This window comes from Scatophagus argus, chromosome 16, assembly GCF_020382885.2.
Source record: "Scatophagus argus isolate fScaArg1 chromosome 16, fScaArg1.pri, whole genome shotgun sequence".
Classification (NCBI taxonomy): domain Eukaryota; kingdom Metazoa; phylum Chordata; class Actinopteri; family Scatophagidae; genus Scatophagus; species Scatophagus argus.
Window position 1 is genome coordinate 9,986,345 of NC_058508.1, and position 22,650 is coordinate 10,008,994.

Here is a 22,650-nt window from a genome sequence, read left to right on the forward strand (position 1 = left end):
AGCAAAGTCATGAGAAACCATGTAAAGTCCATGTGCAAAACATATGTAAACTGATATGAAACATTTAAATGTGCACCCTGTTTCTCTTACTGCCATAACCACACTTCACACCTGCCGTTTGTGATGCTTCGATGCTCTTTGCATTGTTTCATTTCTGCATTTTGTTTTATTTTAGGAACTTTGGTGTTACTCAGTGCTTCCAGTTGCTGCTAGCTGAGATCAACCCTGTCATGTTGCAAGGACTGTGTAACAGACCTTCCAAATTTGTCTTAAAAAGTACAGTAGTAATAGTTGAATATTGTAGAATACAGAGTATGCTAAGGCATCACACAATACACAACATATTTTCTAAAGCAGAAAAATATATAAACACTCATTACACACATTTTATTGTGTCCATCCACATGCAAATTTACAATGCAATGACTTTTTGCCCGGCATTTTTCTCCTACTCTTGTAAGAAAGAAGAAAGAATCTTCCATTTTAAAATACATCTGTATTTCATGCTCCCTTTTGAAGCCAAAACACGTGTGTTGAAATAAACTAAGTAGAATGAAATGTAGAAAGGGTTAATTTTATTGTCATTTCCATTCATTAAGCCCACTCACTAATAAAATGACTTCAGACATCAAAATTATGTGTCATAGCCAACATTCATCAGACAGGACTTGACTATTGGTGGTGCTGGTGTTTTTTGTGAAACCAAAGTCAAAGCCTTTCTTTTAACTCAGGTCCTTAAGTTAACAGATGTAATGCATTTAATTTACATCATGTATGTCACAAGACTTTGTTTTTTTTTCTAAACCTGGGTCACCTGACGAGAGTAATGTGTAGGAATGGAGCGTCACATTGAACTACTGCACACAGTTTGAAAGTGTAAAATTATTGGTACACCAGGCTGACTCATAAAGACAGCTGTCAACAACTGCACAATGACCAGTGCTGTATTTCCTATTACTTTGTAAGTGACAAATATGGTTGTCTAAACAGGCTGTTTTTACAGGCAGTGGACAGTACTGGACATGTCCTATAGGCTCCTGGTCACCACACCATCAGAATAAGAGGTGACACACTGACTGAACGTTCTTCATGCCTTCCCTGAAATGCAATTCTGTTTTTTCCTCCTGAGGAAGAGTCAGTGCAAAACTTAAACAAAGGAACCGATGGTGAATATCCACAGGTGCGGACACTCACCCCCAACATCCAGGGAATGAACACTGAGATAGTGAACTCCTACAAATACCTGGGTGTTCACCTAAACAGCAAACTGGACTGAACAGACAACTCCATTTCACCATACAGGAATGGCGAGAGAGGACTGTACCTGCTGAGCAGTCTCAGGTTCTTTGGAGGGCAGAGGGTGCTCCACATGACCTTTTCAACTGGTGACATCAGCCCTATTCTACGGAATGGTCTACTGGGGCAGCAGCATTTCTATTGCAGACAGAAAGACTGCATAATATCATAAAGAAGGCCAGATCTGTCCTAGGGATCTCCCTCGACCCAGAAAAGGTGGTGGGAGAGAGCAAGATGATAGCCAACTATCCTCTCTGCTGGGGGAGGTCTCCCACCCACTGCATGAGACTCTGACAGCACTGGGCAGCTCCTTCAGTGGCAGCCTTCTTCACCCCAAGTGTGAAAGAGTGTTACCACAGGTCCTTCCTTCCTGCTGCTGTGAGACTGTACAACCAGCACTGGTCCTGGCAGACTGCATGCACTCCACCACAAACTGAACTCTAATAACTCATTGTGCAATAATCCCCCATCTCCTAAGTGCAAGAGCAATAACTTCTTACTGCTAATAATGCAAGTAATTGTGCAGTACTGTAAATGTTGTGTGTTTTTGTACAGTTTATTTATAAAAGAAACTTGTGTAAATATCCTCCTTTGTATCTCTATTTGCCATCCTTGTACTGCTGTAACTGAGAATTTCTCCATTACAGGACTAATAAAGGACTAAAAAGATAAATAATATCTTACCTTATTTTACATCTGACTGAACAGCAGACACAGTTTAACATGGACTATAGGACAGGACTGCTGCTTTTAACTGTCTGCTGGACAGGTGCAGAATTTCTTTAGCATTCTTTCTCAAAGATAAATTTTGTCATTGCAAAAAAAACATTTATGCTTTGACAGGTGTTGATGGTCAGACTCTGACATGAATTTGAACCAGTGGTTAAAAGGTCTGGAGAATCTCACAGATGGACCTGTACAGCCTCTGGATTCACATTCAGAAGCGACTCTATGAACTGGGTCAGACAAGCTCCTGGAAAAGGACTGGAGTGGGTTGCTTACATAAGCACAGCTAGTACTCCTATCCATTACTCCCAGTCAGTCCAGGGTCGATTCACCATCTCCAGAGATGACTCCAGCAGTAAACTTTATCTACAAATGGACAGCTTGAAGACGGGACACAGCAGTGTATTGCTGTGCCCGAGAGACACAGTGGGACAATAAGAGTCATACAAAACTTCCTCTGGTTCCCACCACTACGAACATTCATTTTCATCAGTTTCTTGTAATTCTGATTATGATCAAATGAGAGTTATGAAAACTTTCACTAGCAGCTAAATTAATCTTGATGTCTCATATTGTCTGGTATGACTGAATGTTAATGTCAAAATGTTCATAATGTCATAATGTTCAGATCTTAAGGTTGCATTGCCAAACCTGCACCAACATGTTAACTTTCCATCGAGAGGAAACAAAACACTGGATTTTGTCTATACAGCATGTAAGGGAGCATATAAGGCCTCCCCCTCCCCCTCCTGGATCTCTCTGATCACATCACCATTATGCTAATACCTGCATACAGACCTAGAGCGAGGACCATCAGACCGTGAATAAAGGAGGTACATGTATGGCCAGAGTGGCCTCCCATGCTCTGCAGAACTGTTTTAACATCACTGATTGGGACATTTTCAAGGAAGCAGCAACTCAAAGCAATCAGACAGACATACAGGAATACACTGAGGCTGTCACAGCATACATCGCAAAATGCACAGATGATGTTAGGCACAGCAAAACCATCACTGTTTGTGCTAACCGGAAACCGTGGCTGAATGGGGTAAGTTCACAAGCTCCTGCAGGTTCGGGATGCAGCCTTCAGGGCCAGAAACATTGCAGGCCTAGCAGCAGCAAGAGCCAACCTTTCCTGTGGTATCAGCAAAGAAGCAAAGAAATAGTACAGCAAAAATATATTGGATCACTGCTACGACACTGGGGCGATTCGACTTTCTGTATGACCTGCACATATTGTGAAGTTGACAATAAAGAATCCTTGAATCCTTAAATTCAGTTGAAAACTTCAGAAATATGGACATCGAAAAATGTTCTCAGCTCCAACAATATATATATATATATATATATATATATTTTTATTGGAATAAACAGATGATGTGAAGAAATAGGATAATACAATGGTGCTTAAATTATTTGTATGAATATAATGAAAATCTGTCCACTTTGTAAGTACAGAGATGCACATAATACAAACACTTACATTTAGGTAACATTTAACAATCAAAAGCTTCCATGTAATTTGCAAACTACAAACATTTTAAATGAATGGACCTACAAGACAGAAACACACACACTGGCACAAGGAGATAATGTAATGAATCCTTTAATGCTAAATACACTTACTTTTACAAAAAATGAATGAGTTAAATAAAGTTCACCAAAAAATCCTAGTTTCATGAGAGTTGCAAATAACCAAGTGTCCTGTGGCAGGTGACCAGGGAGAGCTCTTTAGTGGACTGGGGGGATGGATGCAGGTTCAAACTCAGCTATCTATGCCAACTCTTTTCAAAGTGGTTTTGTCATGACTGAAGACGTGTCCAGCAGCACTCAGTACCTCGAGGTCAAGAGCCTGACAGCAGAAGATTCTGCAACTTCTTCTGTTTACTACAGACTCAGTGACTGAAGACAGATAACACAGACAACAAACAAAATGCGATCTTCACAACATTTAGGTTTTCTCATCACCTGAAAAAGCAGTGCAAAAACTTTGGCTGCTGAAAATAAACTAATACTGAGCATATCAATAAATTAAGACAATATAATGTCTATAAATTGTGTGGAATTGAAAGTGAATCATAATAATGTTGTAGTTTCTTGTATAAAATCATTGGAGGGAGGTCAGTGTCAAGCTTCTGTCTAATCTGTCACTAAAAGGAGACACTCAGTTTAATCCTCCTGCTGCTCATGTACACTAGATATTGGAGTTGAAATCCTCCACAAAAGTAATGTATTAAATTGACTCAGTAAATGCAGTTGTAGGGACATCATCAAAATGTTCCAGCTGAGTGTGTAATGAAGTTAAAATATCACATGTAAATCAGAGGTGATTTCCAGGCATGTTTTCACTCTGCAGATATAATAACAGTCAACAGACTCTTCTATTGGCTCCAGTCACACCAACATTGATGTTTGATTGTATGCAAACTCAGTGAGCTTCCTTGTTCCTCAGCTATAAAAACTTCACATCAGGCTGTCAGTGGAGTTCACAGCACGTCAGTTTCAACATAAACCATGTTTTCTGTAGCTCTGCTGCTGCTGTTGGCAGCTGGATGTGAGTCTCTGTGGATTTGTCAAAGTCAGCAGTTCTTCTTTTGCAGTATAACTTGATCATTTGTTCCAAAACATTTCTCTTTTCAACAGGTGTGAAGTGTGAACAGTTGACACAGCCAGCCTCTGTGACTGTGCAGGCAGGTCAACGTCTGACCATCACCTGTCAGGTCTCTTATTCTGTCAGCGGCTACGGCACGCACTGGATCAGACAGCCTGCAGGGAAAGGATTGGAGTGGATTGGAAGTGATTGTGCTGGATGCACCAGTTCTTCTCTGAAGAACTAGTTCAGTATGGTTTTTGACTCTTCCAGCAACACAGTGACTCTAAATGGGCAGAATGTGCAGCCTGAAGACTCTGCTGTGTATTTCTGTGCCAGAGACCCACAGTGAGAGACAACAAGAGGAGACTCATACAAAAACTAGTTCCTCTGTTTGTACCATTGGCAACATTCAGTCGTCTCAGCATCACTTTTTTGGAATTCTTTTTGAAATTGTGATGAAAACTGCATACTATGATACAGATTTATCTCATTTGAATAAATTATATTACATTCATTAGCAACCTGTAATGGTGTGGGTAAAATTTTCTAAGATGTTGAAACTGTGTCCACATGTTAAGTACACACATGAAGATCATGTGCCATGAAATATATAATTTGAGCAGAGAAGCTTCTCTCAAAACAGGAAACAAGTACATTATCCTGTTCATTTGTTGTTATAAAAATGGTCATGATATAAACTGGACAACACTGTGTTGCAGCACAAGGAGAAATAATTACAGATAAATATAATAATAATAATAATACAATAATAATATACAAAGCTAAAAATCAATAATAATTTGTCATCAGTTGTGTGTTGTGCTTTTGCTTCTAGCTTCTACTCTCTTGCTTGTGAATATTTCTCATGCATAATATTATTGAACCAAAATAAACATTTTAAACAAACTCTAAACACAAACATTTTGTTAAACAAACAAAAATCAAGATTGATTTAATTTTCAAATTCAGATGAATTGATTAAATTAATTTGACTTGAGTCACATCTTTCAAGAAACAAGTGATGACCAAGTCCAGTCCACACAGTCTCCTTCCTGTAAGGAGGAGTCAATGCAAAACTCAGATGTCTTCCACCTCTACTTATGTGACTGCAGAGAGGAGGACAGAGAACAGTGGACACACAGTTTAACGTGATGGACTATAGGACAGGACTGCTGCTTTTAACTGTCTGCTGGGCAGGTGAAGAATATTTCGAAATCTCTTTTGATGTTAGTCTGAATTACATCCAGCAATTAATGTAACTTTGATTTTTGATTTGACAGGTGTTGATGGTCAGACTCTGACAGAATCTGAACCAGTGGTTAAAAGGCCTGGAGAATCTCACAGATTGACCTGTACAGCCTCTGGATTCACATTCAGCAACTTCCGTATGAGCTGGATCAGACAGGCTCCTGGAAAGGGACTGGAGTGGGTTGCTTATATAAGCACAGCTAGTTCTCCTATCTATTACTCCCAGTCAGTTCAGGGTCGATTCACCATCTCCAGAGATGACTCCAGCAGTAAACTTTATCTACAGATGAACAGTTTGAAGACCGAGGACACAGCAGTGTATTACTGTGCCAGGAGAGACACAGTGAGAGACAATAACAAGAAAGTCATACAAGAACTACTTCCTCTGTTTACCACCACTGGGGACATTTAGCTTCTTCAGTTTCTGAATGTAATTCCGAACATGATCAAATAGGAGTAATGAAAATTCTGAGTAGCTTCTGAACTAATATGGAGGTCTCATCTTGTCTGGTATGTCTGAATGTTAAATTCAGTTACAACCTACAGAAATATAATGACTTAATATAAAAATATAATATAAATTTTCTGCATTAGTATGATGATAGTGTGTCCATATGTCTTCATAAATACATGGATAGAAATCATGCATGAAATACAAACATACATGTTTTATTGTCCAATGCTTGCCAAAACAAGAACAATGCTAAATAAGTTATCAAAGTGATTATTATTTAATAATAATAAGAGAATCATATTATTAAAAACTACTTCCTCTGTTTACTACCACTAGGAACAATCACTTTCTTCAGTTTCAGTGTAATGATCTTCAATCATGAAAATTCTGAGTAGCTCACTTAACTAACTTGCTAAATATTGATGTCTTGTATTCCCTCAACCCTAAATTCAGTTGCAACCTGCAGAAATAAAAAGAGTTAAAATAGAAAAATGTTCTTCTTTATAGTTGTGATTTTTCCTTGGAATCCACAGATGATATTAAAAGACAATCTAATCCTGTTAAGGTGCTGATCAAATTGTCTGCACTGGTATGATGTAAATGTGTTTACATGTCTTCAGAAGTATTTGCATGCAATCCAACACTTATAGAAACAAAGGTTAAACACACTCATTGTATAGCCATCAATGTGGCATGGTGTTTTCTGACCAGAAGATGTCCTTTGACATGAGGACTCCCAGGAATTTAAAAGTCTGCATCCTCTTCATGCCCAGTTTATGCAGAGGGGGGCGGGTCTGCAGCTTGTTTCCTCCTGAAGTCCAGTATGAGCTCTTTGGTCTTCATGGTGTTTAGTGTAAGGCTGTTCACCACTCTGACAGTCTCTGTATCTCTGTGGGCTGACTCCTCATTTTATGAAGGTGTTAGAGTGTGTTTGTGAGCAGTCACAGGTGTACAGAGAATTTAATGATGCAAGTTAAATAACAATAGTGGTTAAAAGGCCTGGAGAATCTCACAGATTGACCTGTACAGCCTCTGGATTCACATTCAGTGACTACGCTATGGCCTGGGTCAGACAGGCTCCTGGAAAAGGACTGGAGTGGGTTGCCACGATTGTGAGCGATGATGTTGCTGCTATACTTGAACTCACAGGCGCTTCTCCTATCTATTACTCCCAGTCAGTCCAGGGTCAATTCACCATCTCCAGAGATGACTCCAACAGTAAACTGTATCTGCAGATGAACAGTTTGAAGACTGAGGACACAGCAGTGTATTACTGTGCCCAAGAGACACAGTGAGAGACAATAATAAGAGAGTCATACAAGAACTGCTTCCTCTGTTTACCACCACTGGAAACTTTTACTTTCTTTAATGAACTATAGCGATGGACTGAATGTTGACTTTTGGACATTTGGTCACAGAATATCACAGAAGATCTTACATAAGTCTTACAAATTCTGAGTCTATTATGAATCAGCAAAAAATATTTTACAATCAAAGGCACCACAGCTGATGTCATGGGATGTGACTTACTGTTTCTGTTTGTTTCTTCAACAAAAACAATTAATAACATTTCCATTTTTATCTTTATCATCAGCAGCTGTTGACAAAATATTTTAACATGTATGACCCACCAAATACTGTGGAGCAGAATAAACAAATAAATTTAGGTTGAAATGAGAATTATGGTTCAGTGTTTTGAAAAACATCTTCATCATTAGAAGTATCACATTATTTGATTGTCACACTTGATTATTTGGTTGCTATTATTATTCTGTCTATTAATTGGGCGGATAAGAATTTTGTTTTTCAGTTGTTTAAAAAGCCTGGAGAGTCTCACTGACTGACCTGCATATATTCAGGGTTTGGTGGTCATTATTGGAACACTTGGATCAAACAGACTGCTGGAAAAGGACTGGAGTGGGCTGTTTATGTCAGCAGTGTCAGTAGCCACATCCACTACGCTCAGTCCAAGGCCGGTTTACCATCTCCAGAGACAACAGCAGACAGCAGGTGTATCTGCAGATGAACAGTCTGAAGACTGAAGATTCTGCTGTTTATTATTGTGCTTGAAACTCACGGTAACTTGGCTGAGTAGCTGTTCAGAATCTTGCAGTACTGATTTTTACTGACAGAATTATCTTTCTGTATCGTTCATTGTTTTTTTTAAAAAAATCATGAATGTTTGCATGAAGTTCTTACTTCCTCACAAAACAATCAATAGCAACAATGAAATCATTGAATTAACAAATGAAATTCTACATGCTCAGATTTCAGCCACATAAATGCTGATATTATTTTGGTATTTAAATTAGGTCACAATATGTGAGTGAAAAATAATAGTTCCATTATAACAACACTAGATGGCAGTCAGTGTCAAGTTTCAGCAAACTGATTTAAATGACAGATTATTCGACATGCAAATAAATGTTCCTCATAAGGAACTGAAATGTGTGCGTGAGTGTCTCAGCGAGAGGACAGAAGAGCTCACATCAGTTCAGCTTCAACATCAGCCATGTTCTCTGTAGCTCTGATGCTGCTGCTGGCAGCTGGATCCTGTGAGGAGCTTTAGTGGATTCACACTAATAAACACATTAAAAACACTGAACAGTCAGATGAATGATGGAGATAATGTTGATTTGTGTTTCCACAGGTGTGAACAGTATTGATCTCATCCAGCCAGACTCAATGGTTGTGCAGCCTGGACAGTCTTTGACCATCACCTGTCGGTCGTCTGGTTATTCTGTGACTGATAGCAGCTATGCAACAGGTTGGATCAGACACTGTGAAGGAAAACCAATGGACTGGATTTTCCATATGTGGGGTGGTGGTGACTTTTATCAAAATGATGCTCTGAAGAACAAGTTCAGCTACAGCAGAGACACTTCTGCTGGAACAGTGACTCTAACAGGACAGAATCTGCAGCCTGAGGACACAGCTGTTTATTACTGTGTACGTCGACCCACAGTGACACAAACCACCAACAGACCTGCACAAATACCCAGAGATCATGTGACTCAACCACATACGCAAGAGGTTTTATGAATTAGGTTAATTAATTTTTAAAAGTAATGCACAACAAGCATTGAAACCCGTAGTGCACCATAAATAAAGATACCTCAGTGTTTGTTGGTTTAATGTTGGTCATGAATACCTGCCAGGGAAAAACATCGAACAGGTTGCAGCTGCATTTGTTTTTCTCATAAAAAACACATTAAAACAAAACAAAAACAAATATTTTCATTGTCACACAACCCACCCCACAATGCATGTGAAGCAGGAATGAACACGTTGGTTACATGTTTTTATTCTTAGAATCAGGAACTTTTTCCTGGATCTCACTGACTTCTGTCTTGTTTGTCTTGTTCAGTCACTCCTGGTCTCTCAGTGTTACCAACATTTGAATATATTCCATCCTTTCAGCTGATAATTAATCAGTTCACCATTTCTTTCAGTCCTGTGAGGAGGAGTCAATGCAAAATCTGATCTCGTCCATCTTTATTTATCTCACTGCAAGCTGAAGCAGAGAGACCAAACCAGCATCCAGACATCCAAAACATTTTCATGATGACTTTAGCTACATGTATAATGTTTCTGATGCTGTCACTGATTTCTGGTGAATACACACTTCTGAACTCTGTACTTTCTGTATCAAGGTTGACTTGCAGCTTTCTACTTCTAAATTCAGAAAAAGTGAAGTTATTGTTCTAGGGCCCTAAACACCTTAGAAACAAAATTATCCAATGATATAGCAACTCTAAATGACTAAACCTTGGTCTCAAACACCACTGTAAGGAGAAAAATGTCCTCACACATAACACACATTCAAAGACTGCACTCTTTCACTTTCACACTATAGCAAAAACTAAGCAGATTCTGAGTCAGGAAGATGCAAAAAAATTAGTCCATGCATTTATTACTTCCAGGCTGGATTATTATTGCTCCCTTTTATAAGGTTGCCCCAATAAGTCTCGAAAGACTCGCCAGCTAATCAAGCATGCTGCTGCACAACAACAATAAAAGGGGACTCTTACAAAAACTAGTTCCTCTCTTTACCCCATTGGCAACATTCAGTTGTCTCAGCATCACTTTTTTGCAATATTTGTTGAAAATGTGATGAAATCTGCGTTCTATGAGATCATTTATCTCATTCGAGTAAATTACATTATATTCAGTTGCAACCTGCAATGGTGAGGGTAAAATTTTCTATAATGTTAAAACTGTGTCCACATGTTCAGTACACATGAAGATCATGCACCATGAAATATATAATTTGCCAGTATTTCAAAATGAGGAGTTGAATGTAATTTGAAGTTACAAGTTGGAAAGATTTATTGCACAGTGCCAGAAATGGCCAAAATTATATATGATATGTACTCTAACAGAAGAAGTCTCTTAAAACAGGAAACTAGTACAAACATTTTCCTGGTTGTTTTTTGTTATAAAATTGGTGATGACATAAATTGCAGCAAAAGCAGAAATGATTACAGATAAAAATAGAAAGTTTAAAATCAGTGCACATCATCATTGTCAATCCAATGCTTTAGTTTCGATGTATTTTTATTAAGAATAATGATAATCAATATTTCCCATTACGTAATAATTTATACATTATTTTAATCATAAACTGTTGTCAATACAGCACATTTTGGCATTAACAGTTTACAGTAAAATGAAGGACAACAGTTGCAGGGACATTATCAAAATGTTTCAGCTGAGTGTGTAATGAAAATATCACATGTAAATCAGAGGTGATTTCCAGGCATGTTTTCACTCTGCAGATATAATAACAGTCAAGACTCTTATATTGGCTCCAGTCACACCAACATTGATGTTTGATTGTATGCAAACTCAGTGAGCTTCCTTGTTCCTCAGCTATAAAAACTTCACATCAGGCTGTCAGTGGAGTTCACAGCACGTCAGTTTCAACATAAACCATGTTTTCTGTAGCTCTGCTGCTGCTGTTGGCAGCTGGATGTGAGTCTCTGTGGATTTGTCAAAGTCAACAGTTCTTCTTTTGCAGTATAACTTGATCATTTGTTCCAAAACATTTTCTCTTTTCAACAGGTGTGAAGTGTGAACAGTTGACACAGCCAGCCTCTGTGACTGTGCAGGCAGGTCAACGTCTGACCATCACCTGTCAGGTCTCTTATTCTCTGAGCAGCTCCCGCACACACTGGATCAGACAGCCTGCAGGGAAAGGATTGGAGTGGATTGGAAGTGTACGTGTTGGATACAACACATACTACAAAGATTCACTGAAGAACAAGTTCAGCATTGATTTAGACTCTTCCAGCAAAACAGTGACTCTAACTGGACAGAATGTGCAGCCTGAAGACTCTGCTGTGTATTTCTGTGCCAGAGAGTCACAGTAACACAAACCATCAGTGGAGCTGAACAAAAACCCCTCAGTGCCTGAACACTTGGAACATGAAGCCACCAGAGGAGGAGCCCTCAGACCACTAATAATTTCAACACCAGTTCACTGTTAAAGAGACAGATAAAGCAGGGGGACAGTATAAAGGAATATAACATTGATTATTATCATATTCAGTGGAAATGACATGAAATACAGAGTGGAGGCATTGTTCAAAAAATGACTCTTCTCTTCTGTTTCTCACAAATGTGTGTTGAAAAGCTCTTCTTCTAACAAAAAAAGAACCTAAATTTTTCCATTTGTGTCACAGTTCCTGACTTCTTTCACCAAAGAGGACACCTGACATTGTTGATAAATGCATTTATAATATCACTGAATCAGTTCTTTTCAGCCTCTATTAATTTTCAGATTGACCTTTTTGAATAAAAATTCGTAAATAATAATAAGGATCATAATAATAATAATTAATTACTACAAACAAACAAGATTTGGCTCCATTGTATGTGACAAATGAAACTTTTCCACTCATCAACTCCACCAGCTGGCTGTTGTATATAAGGACCTGTTCATTCATCTGCTCTCTCCCACATCGTCCACTTCCACATTCTGGTACTCAGCTTCAGGCCAGTTATCTAGTTGTCCTTCTGGAATATTCATCCTCTTGACTGACTCTGTGTTCTTTTGTGCCTTAAGTCCAGTTCACCTCCAACTCCAAGCTCAGACTTCCAGTCTCAGACTGAGGTGAAATCCTCCAGCCTCGACCTGGATCTCAGTCCTCCACTCCAATTGGACTCCTTCTTTGAAACGTATTACTGACTCCATTCACCACCCTGCTGCACTCTGTGGATTCTGCACAATATAAACCTCACCAGTCTCTACATCTGCCTCACTCTCCCTGTGTAGAAATACAGACTTTGTATCTCTTACATCTCTGTGTGCCTCTGTGTTGTGTGTGATCTGCCTTGTGGGTCTGAAATATTCAGTTAAAAGCCATGATGATTCATTTCAGATGAATATTGTTTGCTTGAGAATATTTAAGTTTAGTTTAAAGAAATTCCAAAATGTCAAGTGTGAAGTGATTGGCTTGAATCAAATTCATTTGGCAGGTAAAACAGCTCCTACATTGTTGATCAAGTCCAACAAACTCTGTCCTCTCCGTGAGGGTGAGGCAGTGGAAAATGTAGTTGTCTTCCAGCTTTATTAATCAGACTGCAGAGAGGGACGAAAAACTTTTAGCTGCAACTTTTGTTTTAGAAACGGAATGGAATTTGACTGGATAATTTATTTATTTTGGGAAAAAAAAATCTCGGGTATCCATGTACCGAGGGTTTTTACATTTCTCCTGAATTTGGTTTACATTTTAATCAATATTCTCATCACTTTTCTTCAGTTTTATTCCTCCTGGGGTTTTCTTTCCCCTGGTGTCCTGAAAATGGTCTGACTTATGAGCATTTTGTGAAAAGTAATCAACAATAGAACATCCATCCATCCATTTTCTATACCGCTTATCCGTCAGGGTCGCGGGGAAGCTGGAGCCTATCCCAGCTGACTACGGGCAAGAGGCAGGGTACACCCTGGACTGGTCGCCAGTCAATTGCAGGGTCAACACACAAAGACAAACAACCACACACTCTCACACTCACACCTAGGGGCAATTTAGAGTAGCCAGTTAACCAAATGTGCATGTTTTTTGTATTGTGGGAGGAAGCTGGAGAACCCGGAGAAAACCCACGCAAGCACAGGGAGAACATGCAAACTCCACATAGAAGGGCCCAGACCGGGATTCGAACCTGGAACCCTCTTGCTATGAGGCGACAATGCTAACAACAATAGAACATAATAAGCAAAATTTTTGCTGATCTTTTTTCATATTTTATGATCAGAAATAAAATATTTGCAAAGAACATTTTGTAAAAGTAAACATTCATTTTTCAGTTTGACCAAACAGTAAGTGAGATCCAAGTCAAATCCAGTTCCACACTGTGAGGAGGAGTCAATGCAAAACTCAGATGTCTTCCACCTCTACTTATGTGACTGCAGAGAGGAGGACAGAGAACAGTGGACACACAGTTTAACATGATGGACTATAGGACAGGACTGCTGCTTTTAACTGTCTGCTGGGCAGGTGAAGAACTTTTCTAAATCTCTTTGGATGTTAACCTCAGATACATCCAATCATAAATGTAACTTTAAGTTTTGCTTTGACAGGTGTTGATGGTCAGACTCTGACAGAATCTGAACCAGCGGTTAAAAGGCCTGGAGAATCTCACAGATTGACCTGTACAGCCTCTGGATTCACATTCAGCAGCTACTATATGCACTGGATCAGACAGGCTCCTGGAAAAAGACCGGAGTGGCTTGCTTATATTAGCGGTGACAGTAGCGACATCCACTACTCTCAGTCAGTCCAAGGCCGGTTTACCATCTCCAGAGACAACAGCAGACAGCAGGTGTATCTGCAGATGAACAGTCTGAAGACTGAAGATTCTGCTGTTTATTATTGTGCTCGAGACCCACAGTGAATGGAGTTGGTTGAGCAGCTGTACAAATTCCTACAGGACTCATTTCTCACTCTGATGGAGTCCAAACAATGTATTTATGCTTTATACTTCATTTTGAATTGCAAATGGAAGTGATCTATTTAAAATACTTTAATGAGTCATGAGATGTTTTTTTTTTATCTTAAATTTCATTTATATCTTTAATAAAAATATGGAATGTCCCGAAAGTATTCATGAGAAATTTTATTAATCAACAATACACGAACATACACACAATCACAAACACATACAAAACACAATAAAGATTACTTGTTGATTAGAGGACCAAATACAGGACAACAATGTGGCTGCTGAAACTACAATAATAACACCAACAATAATAATAATAATTATGATCAATAACAATAATCATAATTATAATTGTTCTAAATTGTTTTTCTCTCCTCATTTATTGAAAGGAGACTCTAAGATCAGGTGTTCTCAGTGATCTTAACTGACTGCCACTCCAAATTCAAATGTAGTTTTCTTTATTTTATTTTGTAATTCCTAAGCAGCTTTTGTTTCCTGAAAATATTAAAAATCTTTTCAACTAGTTTTTGATAACTAAGTCCAGTTGCTTTCGACTAAGTGAATCAATAAATGAATAAAATGCAGTGAATACAAAAAGTTGTGCTCAGAAGTAATTCATGAATGTGATGTAGGAGATGCTGAGAGTAAATAAATTCTGGAAGGAAAACTGCTCACATCATTTTTAATGTGTGTTTTAATAATTTGACAACATGTTAAGCACACTGTAAACATGGTTCCTTTTGCTTCCATCAGTGCACATCATCATTGGTAATGCAATGCTGATTTTAGTTTAGATGCATTTTTATAAAGAAAAATGATGATATTTGCTATTTCATAATATTAAACTGCTGTTAAAACAACACATTGAGGGATTGGTGGTTTACAGTAAAATCAAAGATTATAGTTGTAGGGACATTATCAAAATGTTCCAATTGAGTGTGTAATGAAGTTAAAATATCACATGTAAATCAGAGGTGATTTCCAGGCATGTTTTCACTCTGCAGATATAATAACAGTCAACAGACTCTTCTATTGGCTCCAGTCACACCAACATTGATGTTTGATTGTGCAAACTCAGTGAGCTTCCTTGTTCCTCAGCTATAAAAACTTCACATCAGGCTGTCAGTGGAGTTCACAGCACGTCAGTTTCAACATAAACCATGTTTTCTGTAGCTCTGCTGCTGCTGTTGGCAGCTGGATGTGAGTCTCTGTGGATTTGTCAAAGTCAGCAGTTCTTCTTTTGCAGTATAACTTGATCATTTGTTCCAAAACATTTTCTCTTTTTAACAGGTGTGAAGTGTGTACAGTTGACACAGCCAGCCTCTGTGACTGTGCAGCCAGGTCAACGTCTGACCATCACCTGTCAGGTCTCTTATTCTCTTGGCTACTTCACAGCTTGGATCAGGCAGCCTGCAGAAAAAGGACTGGAGTGGATTGGAATGAAATATACTGGAGGATCACACTACAAAGATTCACTGAAGAACAAATTCAGTATTGATTTAGACTCTTTAAGCAACACACTGACTCTAAATGGACAGAATGTGCAGCTGAAGACTCTGCTGTGTATTTCTGTGCCAGAGAGTCACAGCAACACAAACCATCAGTGGAGCGGAACAAAAACCCCTCAGTGCCTGAACACTTGGAACATGAAGCCACCAGAGGAGGAGCCCTCAGACCGCTAATGATTTGACACTAGCTCACTGTTAAAGAGAGAGATAAAGCAGGGGGAAAGTATAAAGGAATATAATGATAATATATTATATAAATAAGATTAAATATACAGGAGAGGCATCTTCCACAAAGTGTCCCTTCCTTCTGACTCACAATAGTTATAAGTTCACTAAACCAGTTCTCCTCAGCCTGTTTCCATGGTCAGTTGGACCAACTTGAATAAAATGAAATAACTGAATTACTGCTGAATAAAGATCAAAGGAGCCTGATCATCTTTAGCCTCATAAGGAAGTGTGCTGTGTGTGTGTGTGTGTGTGTGTGTGTGTTTGTTTGTCAGTGAGAGGTGAGTTAAAACAACACCTGTCACCTCATTTTGTCAATTCATGTCATTTTAAGATTTTTTTTGTCAGAGTTATTCTGTTACACGTCTGTTTAATTTTGACCTTTTCTGCAGTTTGCTGGAGGATAAAATGGAAACACTGAACACATTTGAAATCAGGTTTAAAGTTTAGAATTGTTTGAATCAAATTTGTTTGGTTGGTATCACAACTCCTGCAATGTTTACCAAGTCCAATAAATCTTTACTAACTTGAATGCAGAGAGGATGACAAAAACTTGTTGTTTTTCCCACAAATCTTCTTTTTCGCAATGTAAAAGAGTTTATTATTATTTACTTGCTTGATTGAGTCATTTATTTATACTGAAAGAAAAACATGTGTATTCATGACATTCATGTACTGAGGGTTGTATGTTTCTCATGAATGGTTTTTAAAGTTTTATTAATATTCTTAAGAGTCCATTTTCGTTTTATTCCTCTTGTGATTTACTTTCCTCTGATGAAAATGGTCTGACTTATGAGCACCACACAATGAGGAGGAGTCAATGCAAAACTCAGATGTCTTCCACCTCTACTTATGTGACTGCAGAGAGGAGGACAGAGAAGAGTGGACACACAGTTTAACATGATGGACTATAGGACAGGACTGCTGCTTTTAACTGTCTGCTGGGCAGGTGAAGAATATTCACTGATCATAATTTGCTGTTGGAATTTCAGTTATCAGTTCAGTCCACATGATTTCTTTTTTGCTTTGACAGGTGTTGATGGTCAGACTCAGGCAGAATCTGAACCAGTGGTTAAAAGGCCTGGAGAATCTCACAGATTGACCTGTACAGCCTCTGGATTCACATTCAGTGACTACTATATGCACTGGATCAGACAGGCTCCTGGAAAAAGACTGGAGTGGGTTGCCTGGATTAGCACTGGTGGTAGCAGCAAACTCTACTCTCAGTCAGTCCAAGGCCGGTTTACCATCTCCAGAGACAACAGCAGACAGCAGGTGTATCTGCAGATGAACAGTCTGAAGACTGAAGATTCTGCTGTTTATTATTGTGCTCGAGACCCACAGTGACTGGAGTTGGTGGAGCAGCTGCACAAAATCCTACAAGACATGAAGTGAAAGAAAATTAAAAGGCTCCTGAAAATCAACTAATACTCAGCATTTCAACTAATTAGAACAATATAATGTTTGTAAACTCATCTTTCCCACGGTTATCACATGATTAATGTGCTTACGTCAGTCAACAGTCCATTGAGAATACTTTTATTGTTCTTGTCATATTAAAAGCAGTGTAGTTTAACATGAGAAGCTGATTATATTTTTATCCAGTGATGGTCTGAATAAATGATGTCAACAGTGAAAATAAGAAAAACACTAACAACATCAACAAAAAAAGATTTCCCTCCTAATTAATTATTTTTGTGACTCAGGAACACAATAATAATAATAATGTTCATTTTGATTAAAAGAATAATAATCATAGATACTATTTCAAGACAACAATACTCAACTATTTTGTTGTTTCACACATTCAAGCACTGAAATGTTCCACAGAAACATAAAGTAAAACAAGGATAATAACAACATAAGTTCCTCTGAAAAGCAAAAATGCGAAAACATAGAAGATGATAAATTGACACTTTTAAGTTTGGATCAGTGAGGATCAAGAACCACAATGTAAAACAACCAGTCTGATGTAGTTTGTGCATTTTTATGAGGAGGAGTCAATGCAAAACTCAAATGTCTTCCACCTCTACTTATGTGACTGCAGAGAGGAGGACAGAGAACAGTGGACACACAGTTCAACATGATGGACTATAGGACAGGACTGCTGCTTTTAACTGTCTGCTGGGCAGGTGAAGAATTTTTTTTTAAATCTCTTTTGATGTTAACGTGAATTACATCCAGCAATTAATGTAACTTTTATTTTTGCTTTGACAGGTGTTGATGGTCAGACTCTGACAGAATCTGAACCAGTGGTTAAAAGACCTGGAGAATCTCACAGATTGACCTGTACAGCCTCTGGATTATCAATTAGTGGCTACACTATGGTCTGGGTCAGACAGGCTCCTGGAAAAGGGCTGGAGTGGGTTTCTGCTATCAGCAGTGGTAGCAGCACTTACTACTCCCAGTCAGTCCAAGGCCAGTTTACCATCTCCAGAGACAACAGCAGACAGCAGGTGTATCTGCAGATGAACAGTCTGAAGACTGAAGATTCTGCTGTTTATTATTGTGCTCGACACTCACAGTGACTGGTGTTGGTTGAGCAGCTGCACAAAATCCTGCAGTAGTCATTTCTCATGCTGTTGGAGCTCAAAAAATGACTGTATTTATACTATACACTTCATTTTAAATTGCAAGTTTAAGTGGTCTTTTACAGTTCAAGTTTTGTGGAACATCTGGTAAGTGTTCGTGTGAAATTCTATTGCTTAACAATACACACAAACACACACATCCATTCATTTTCTATAACGCTTATCCGTCAGGGTCACGGGGGGGCAGGAGCCTATCCCAGGTGACTACGGGCAAGAAGCGGGGTTCACCCTGAACTGGTCGCCCGTCAATTGCATGGCCACCACACAAAAACAGACAACCACACACTCACACCTAGGGGGCAAAGTAGAGTAGCCAATTAACCACATAGAAGGGCCCAGACGGGGATTCTAACCTGGAACCCTCTTGCTATGGGACAACAGTGCCAACCACTACACCACCATGCCGCCCCAAACACACAAAATACAATAAGGATTACTTGTTGATTAGTTGACCAAATACAGGACAACAAAATGTCCGCTGAAAATATAGCATTATTGTATTAACTGATTGATAACAATAATAATAATAATAATAAGACAGAATAATGTCTGTAAATTATGTGGAATCTAAAGTGAGTGATGAGAGTTGCAGATGTTACAGTTTCTTCAGTGTTTTTCTCTCCTCATTTCTTGAAATCACACTTTAAGATCAGATGTTCTGATGTTCAGATGTAATTTTCTTTATTTTATTTTGTGAGCACAAGTTTGAATTCCTGAACAGTTTTTTACACTGAAAACATTAAAAATCTTGTCTGCTAACCAGCAGCATCAGATTGAAATTTTGATACTTTTTACATGATACAATTTTTCTGACTGATCACAACTATATGAGAACTGACTGGCTGCTGTCCCTGTATTTCTGTGTGCAGCAAATACAGTAAGTCAATCAATTAATGAATTAAATGTAGTGAATACAAAAATCTGTGCTCAGAAGTAATTCATGAATGTGATGTAGGAGATGCTGAGAGGAAGTCAATTCTTTGAGGAAAAGAGCTCACATCATATTTAAAGTGTGTTTCAGTCATTTTACAACAAGCTTTCTTCTTTGTTGCTTCTTTTGCTTCCATCAGTGCACATCATCATTACTAATGCAAATGCTGATTTATGTGGTTTATGTTTTAATTAAGAACAATGATAATATTTTTCTTTGCACAGGAAGTGACAGAATGTTTAAATATTAAACTGAGGTCAAAACAACACATTGAGGCATTCACAGTAAAAGCAAAGATTACAGATTATTAAGATTATATATATCTGTATAGAAGGGCCTTTCACAGTGAAAGTCACAGAGAAAAGGTGGCAACTCCTCTTTAAATTCTGAACATGCTGCATACACCTTGAGCTGCTTGACAGGATGGATGCAGTTACATTCTAAATGGACTTCAGAACATTTGTCTCACGCAGAGTGAAACGTTTTTACTCCTCTCTAACTGTGGGACTAATTTCAAAGTAGAAGAACGGCACCAGGCGAGAAGCAGCAATTGGCCACCACACAAATGAGCTTCTCAGTAGAAAAAGATGGCTTCTCAGTAAGATCTTAGATGATCATTTCTGGACCGCCATCATTCGCTTTTATCTTCTAAACCTTCATACCACGGAAGAATTGTGAGAATGACAAGGAAAATTCAGACTCAGATTGTAATGATAAATGAATGATAAAGTAAAATTCTGAGTAGCTTTTTAATAAATATGGAGGCCTCATCTTGTCTGGTATGTGTGAATGTTAAATTCAGTTACAACCTACAGAAATATAATGACTTAATATAAAAAGTGTAATAATACAAAGGTCCTGATTAAATTTTCTGTCTTAGTATGATGAAAGTGGGTCCATATGTCTTCATAAATATATGGATGGAAATCATGCATGGAATACAAACATACATGCATTTTGTCCAATGCTTGCAACAACAAAAATAAGGCTAAATAAGTTATCAAGATGATTATTATTTGACAAATTTTAAAAACCTTTACACCACAAATTAAAGACTGTTATTGAAGAACATTTTGATATTTTATGACTCCATGTGTGCAAAAAATGAGTGGTTGGTAGTTCAATATCTTTCAATTTCCTTTCCTGTAGAGATTTTCTACAGATGAAAATTATTTGTTTTAATCATTTTACAACATGCTAAGCACACTGTAAACATGACTTATAGAAAGAAACTTTCTTCTTCATTGCTCTTTTTGCTTCCATCAGTGCACATCATAATTGTCAATCCAGTGCTTTAGTTTTGATGTATATTTTGTTTTGAATAATGATAATCAATATTTCCCATTAAATAAGAATTTACACAATATTTTGATATTAAACTGTTGTCAATAAAGCACATTTTGGCATTAATAGTTTACAGCAAAAGCAAAGATAACAGTTGTAGGGACATTATCAAAATGTTCCAGCTGAGTGTGTAATGAAGTTAAAATATCACATGTAAATCAGAGGTGATTTCCAGGCATGTTTTCACTCTGCAGATATAATAACAGTCAACACACTCTTCTATTGGCTCCAGTCACACCAACATTGATGTTTGATTGTATGCAAACTCAGTGAGCTTCCTTGTTCCTCAGCTATAAAAACTTCACATCAGGCTGTCAGTGGAGTTCACAGCACGTCAGTTTCAACATAAACCATGTTTTCTGTGGCTCTGCTGCTGCTGTTGGCAGCTGGATGTGAGTCTCTGTGGATTTGTCAAAGTCAGCAGTTCTTCTTTTGCAGTATAACTTGATCATTTGTTCCAAAACATTTTCTCTTTTCAACAGGTGTGAAGTGTGAACAGTTGACACAGCCAGCCTCTGTGACTGTGCAGCCAGGTCAACGTCTGACCATCACCTGTCAGGTCTCTTATTCTCTGAGTAGCTACAGCACACACTGGATCAGACAGCCTGCAGGGAAAGGACTGGAGTGGATTGGATACAGTTGTGCTGGATGCAGTGGCTCTTACAAAGATTCTCTGAAGAACAAATTCAGTATTGATGTTGACTCTTCCAGCAAAACAGTGACTCTAAATGGACAGAATGTGCAGCCTGAAGACTCTGCTGTGTATTTCTGTGCCAGAGAGTCACAGTAACACAAACCATCAGTGGAGCTGAACAAAAACCCCTCAGTGCCTGAACACTTGGAACATGAAGCCACCAGAGGAGGAGCCCTCAGACCATTAATGATTTCAACACCAGTTCACTGTTAAAGAGACAGATAAAGCAGGGGGAAAGAACAAAGGAATATAATTATTATAATATACAATATAAATAATCTTAAATATAGAGGGGAGGCATTTTTCAAAAAATGTCTTTCTGTTTGACTCACAAGAAGTATGTAAATTAATAACATTATTTCAGCTCACAAATATGCTTTAAAAAGCTCTTCTTCCAACAAGAAAGGAAATATAGATTTTTCCGTTTTTGTGTCACAGTTCTTGACGTTTTTCCACAAAGACAACACATGACATTGTTGATAAATGCATTTGTAATATCACTGAATCTGTTCTCTTAAGCATCTCTTCATTTTCAGTTTGTATAAAATGTTGTAAATAAGCAATCATCAACTCCACCAGCTGGCCGTTGTATATAAGGACCTGTTCATTCATCTGCTCTCTCCCACATCGTCCACTTCCACATTCTGGTACTCAGCTTCAGGCCAGTTATCTAGTTGTCCTCCTTGAATATTCATCCTCTTGACTGACTCTGCGTCTTTCTGTGCCTTCAGTCCAGTTCACCTCCATCTCCAAGCTCAGACTTCCAGTCTCAGACTGAGCTGAAATCCTCCAGCCTTGACCTGGATCTCAGTCCTCCGCTCCAATTGGACTCCTTCTTTGAAACATACTACTGACTCCATTCACCACCCTGCTGCACTCTGTGGATTCTGCACAATATAAACCTCACCAGTCTCTACATCTGCCTCACTCTCCCTGTGTAGAAATACAGACTTTGTATCTCTTACATCTCTGTGTGCCTCTGTGTTGTGTGTGATCTGCCTTGGGGGACCTAAATATTCAGTGCAAAACCATGATGATTCATTTCAGATGAATATTGTTTGCTTGAGGATATTTAAGTTTAGTTTAAAGAAATTTC

The 22,650-nt window shown here is 38.3% G+C and overlaps 5 gene segments (V, D, J or C); all 5 read left to right on the plus strand.

Annotated features, from left to right (window-relative positions):
- The first annotated feature begins 5,751 nt into the window (after positions 1–5,751).
- LOC124073867 lies at positions 5,752–6,302 on the plus strand. The segment is given in 2 exon segments: positions 5,752–5,812; positions 5,896–6,302. Coding segments are annotated over 2 exon segments (426 nt in total).
- Positions 6,303–11,241: 4,939 nt separating this feature from the next.
- Positions 11,242–11,809, plus strand: LOC124073361. The segment is given in 2 exon segments: positions 11,242–11,291; positions 11,382–11,809. Coding segments are annotated over 2 exon segments (348 nt in total).
- Positions 11,810–16,894: 5,085 nt separating this feature from the next.
- On the plus strand, positions 16,895–17,374 carry LOC124073350. The segment is given in 2 exon segments: positions 16,895–16,943; positions 17,028–17,374. Coding segments are annotated over 2 exon segments (363 nt in total).
- Positions 17,375–18,060: 686 nt separating this feature from the next.
- LOC124073354 lies at positions 18,061–18,549 on the plus strand. The segment is given in 2 exon segments: positions 18,061–18,126; positions 18,212–18,549. Coding segments are annotated over 2 exon segments (360 nt in total).
- Positions 18,550–21,210: 2,661 nt separating this feature from the next.
- Positions 21,211–21,750, plus strand: LOC124073364. The segment is given in 2 exon segments: positions 21,211–21,252; positions 21,343–21,750. Coding segments are annotated over 2 exon segments (348 nt in total).
- The last annotated feature ends 900 nt before the right edge of the window (positions 21,751–22,650 follow it).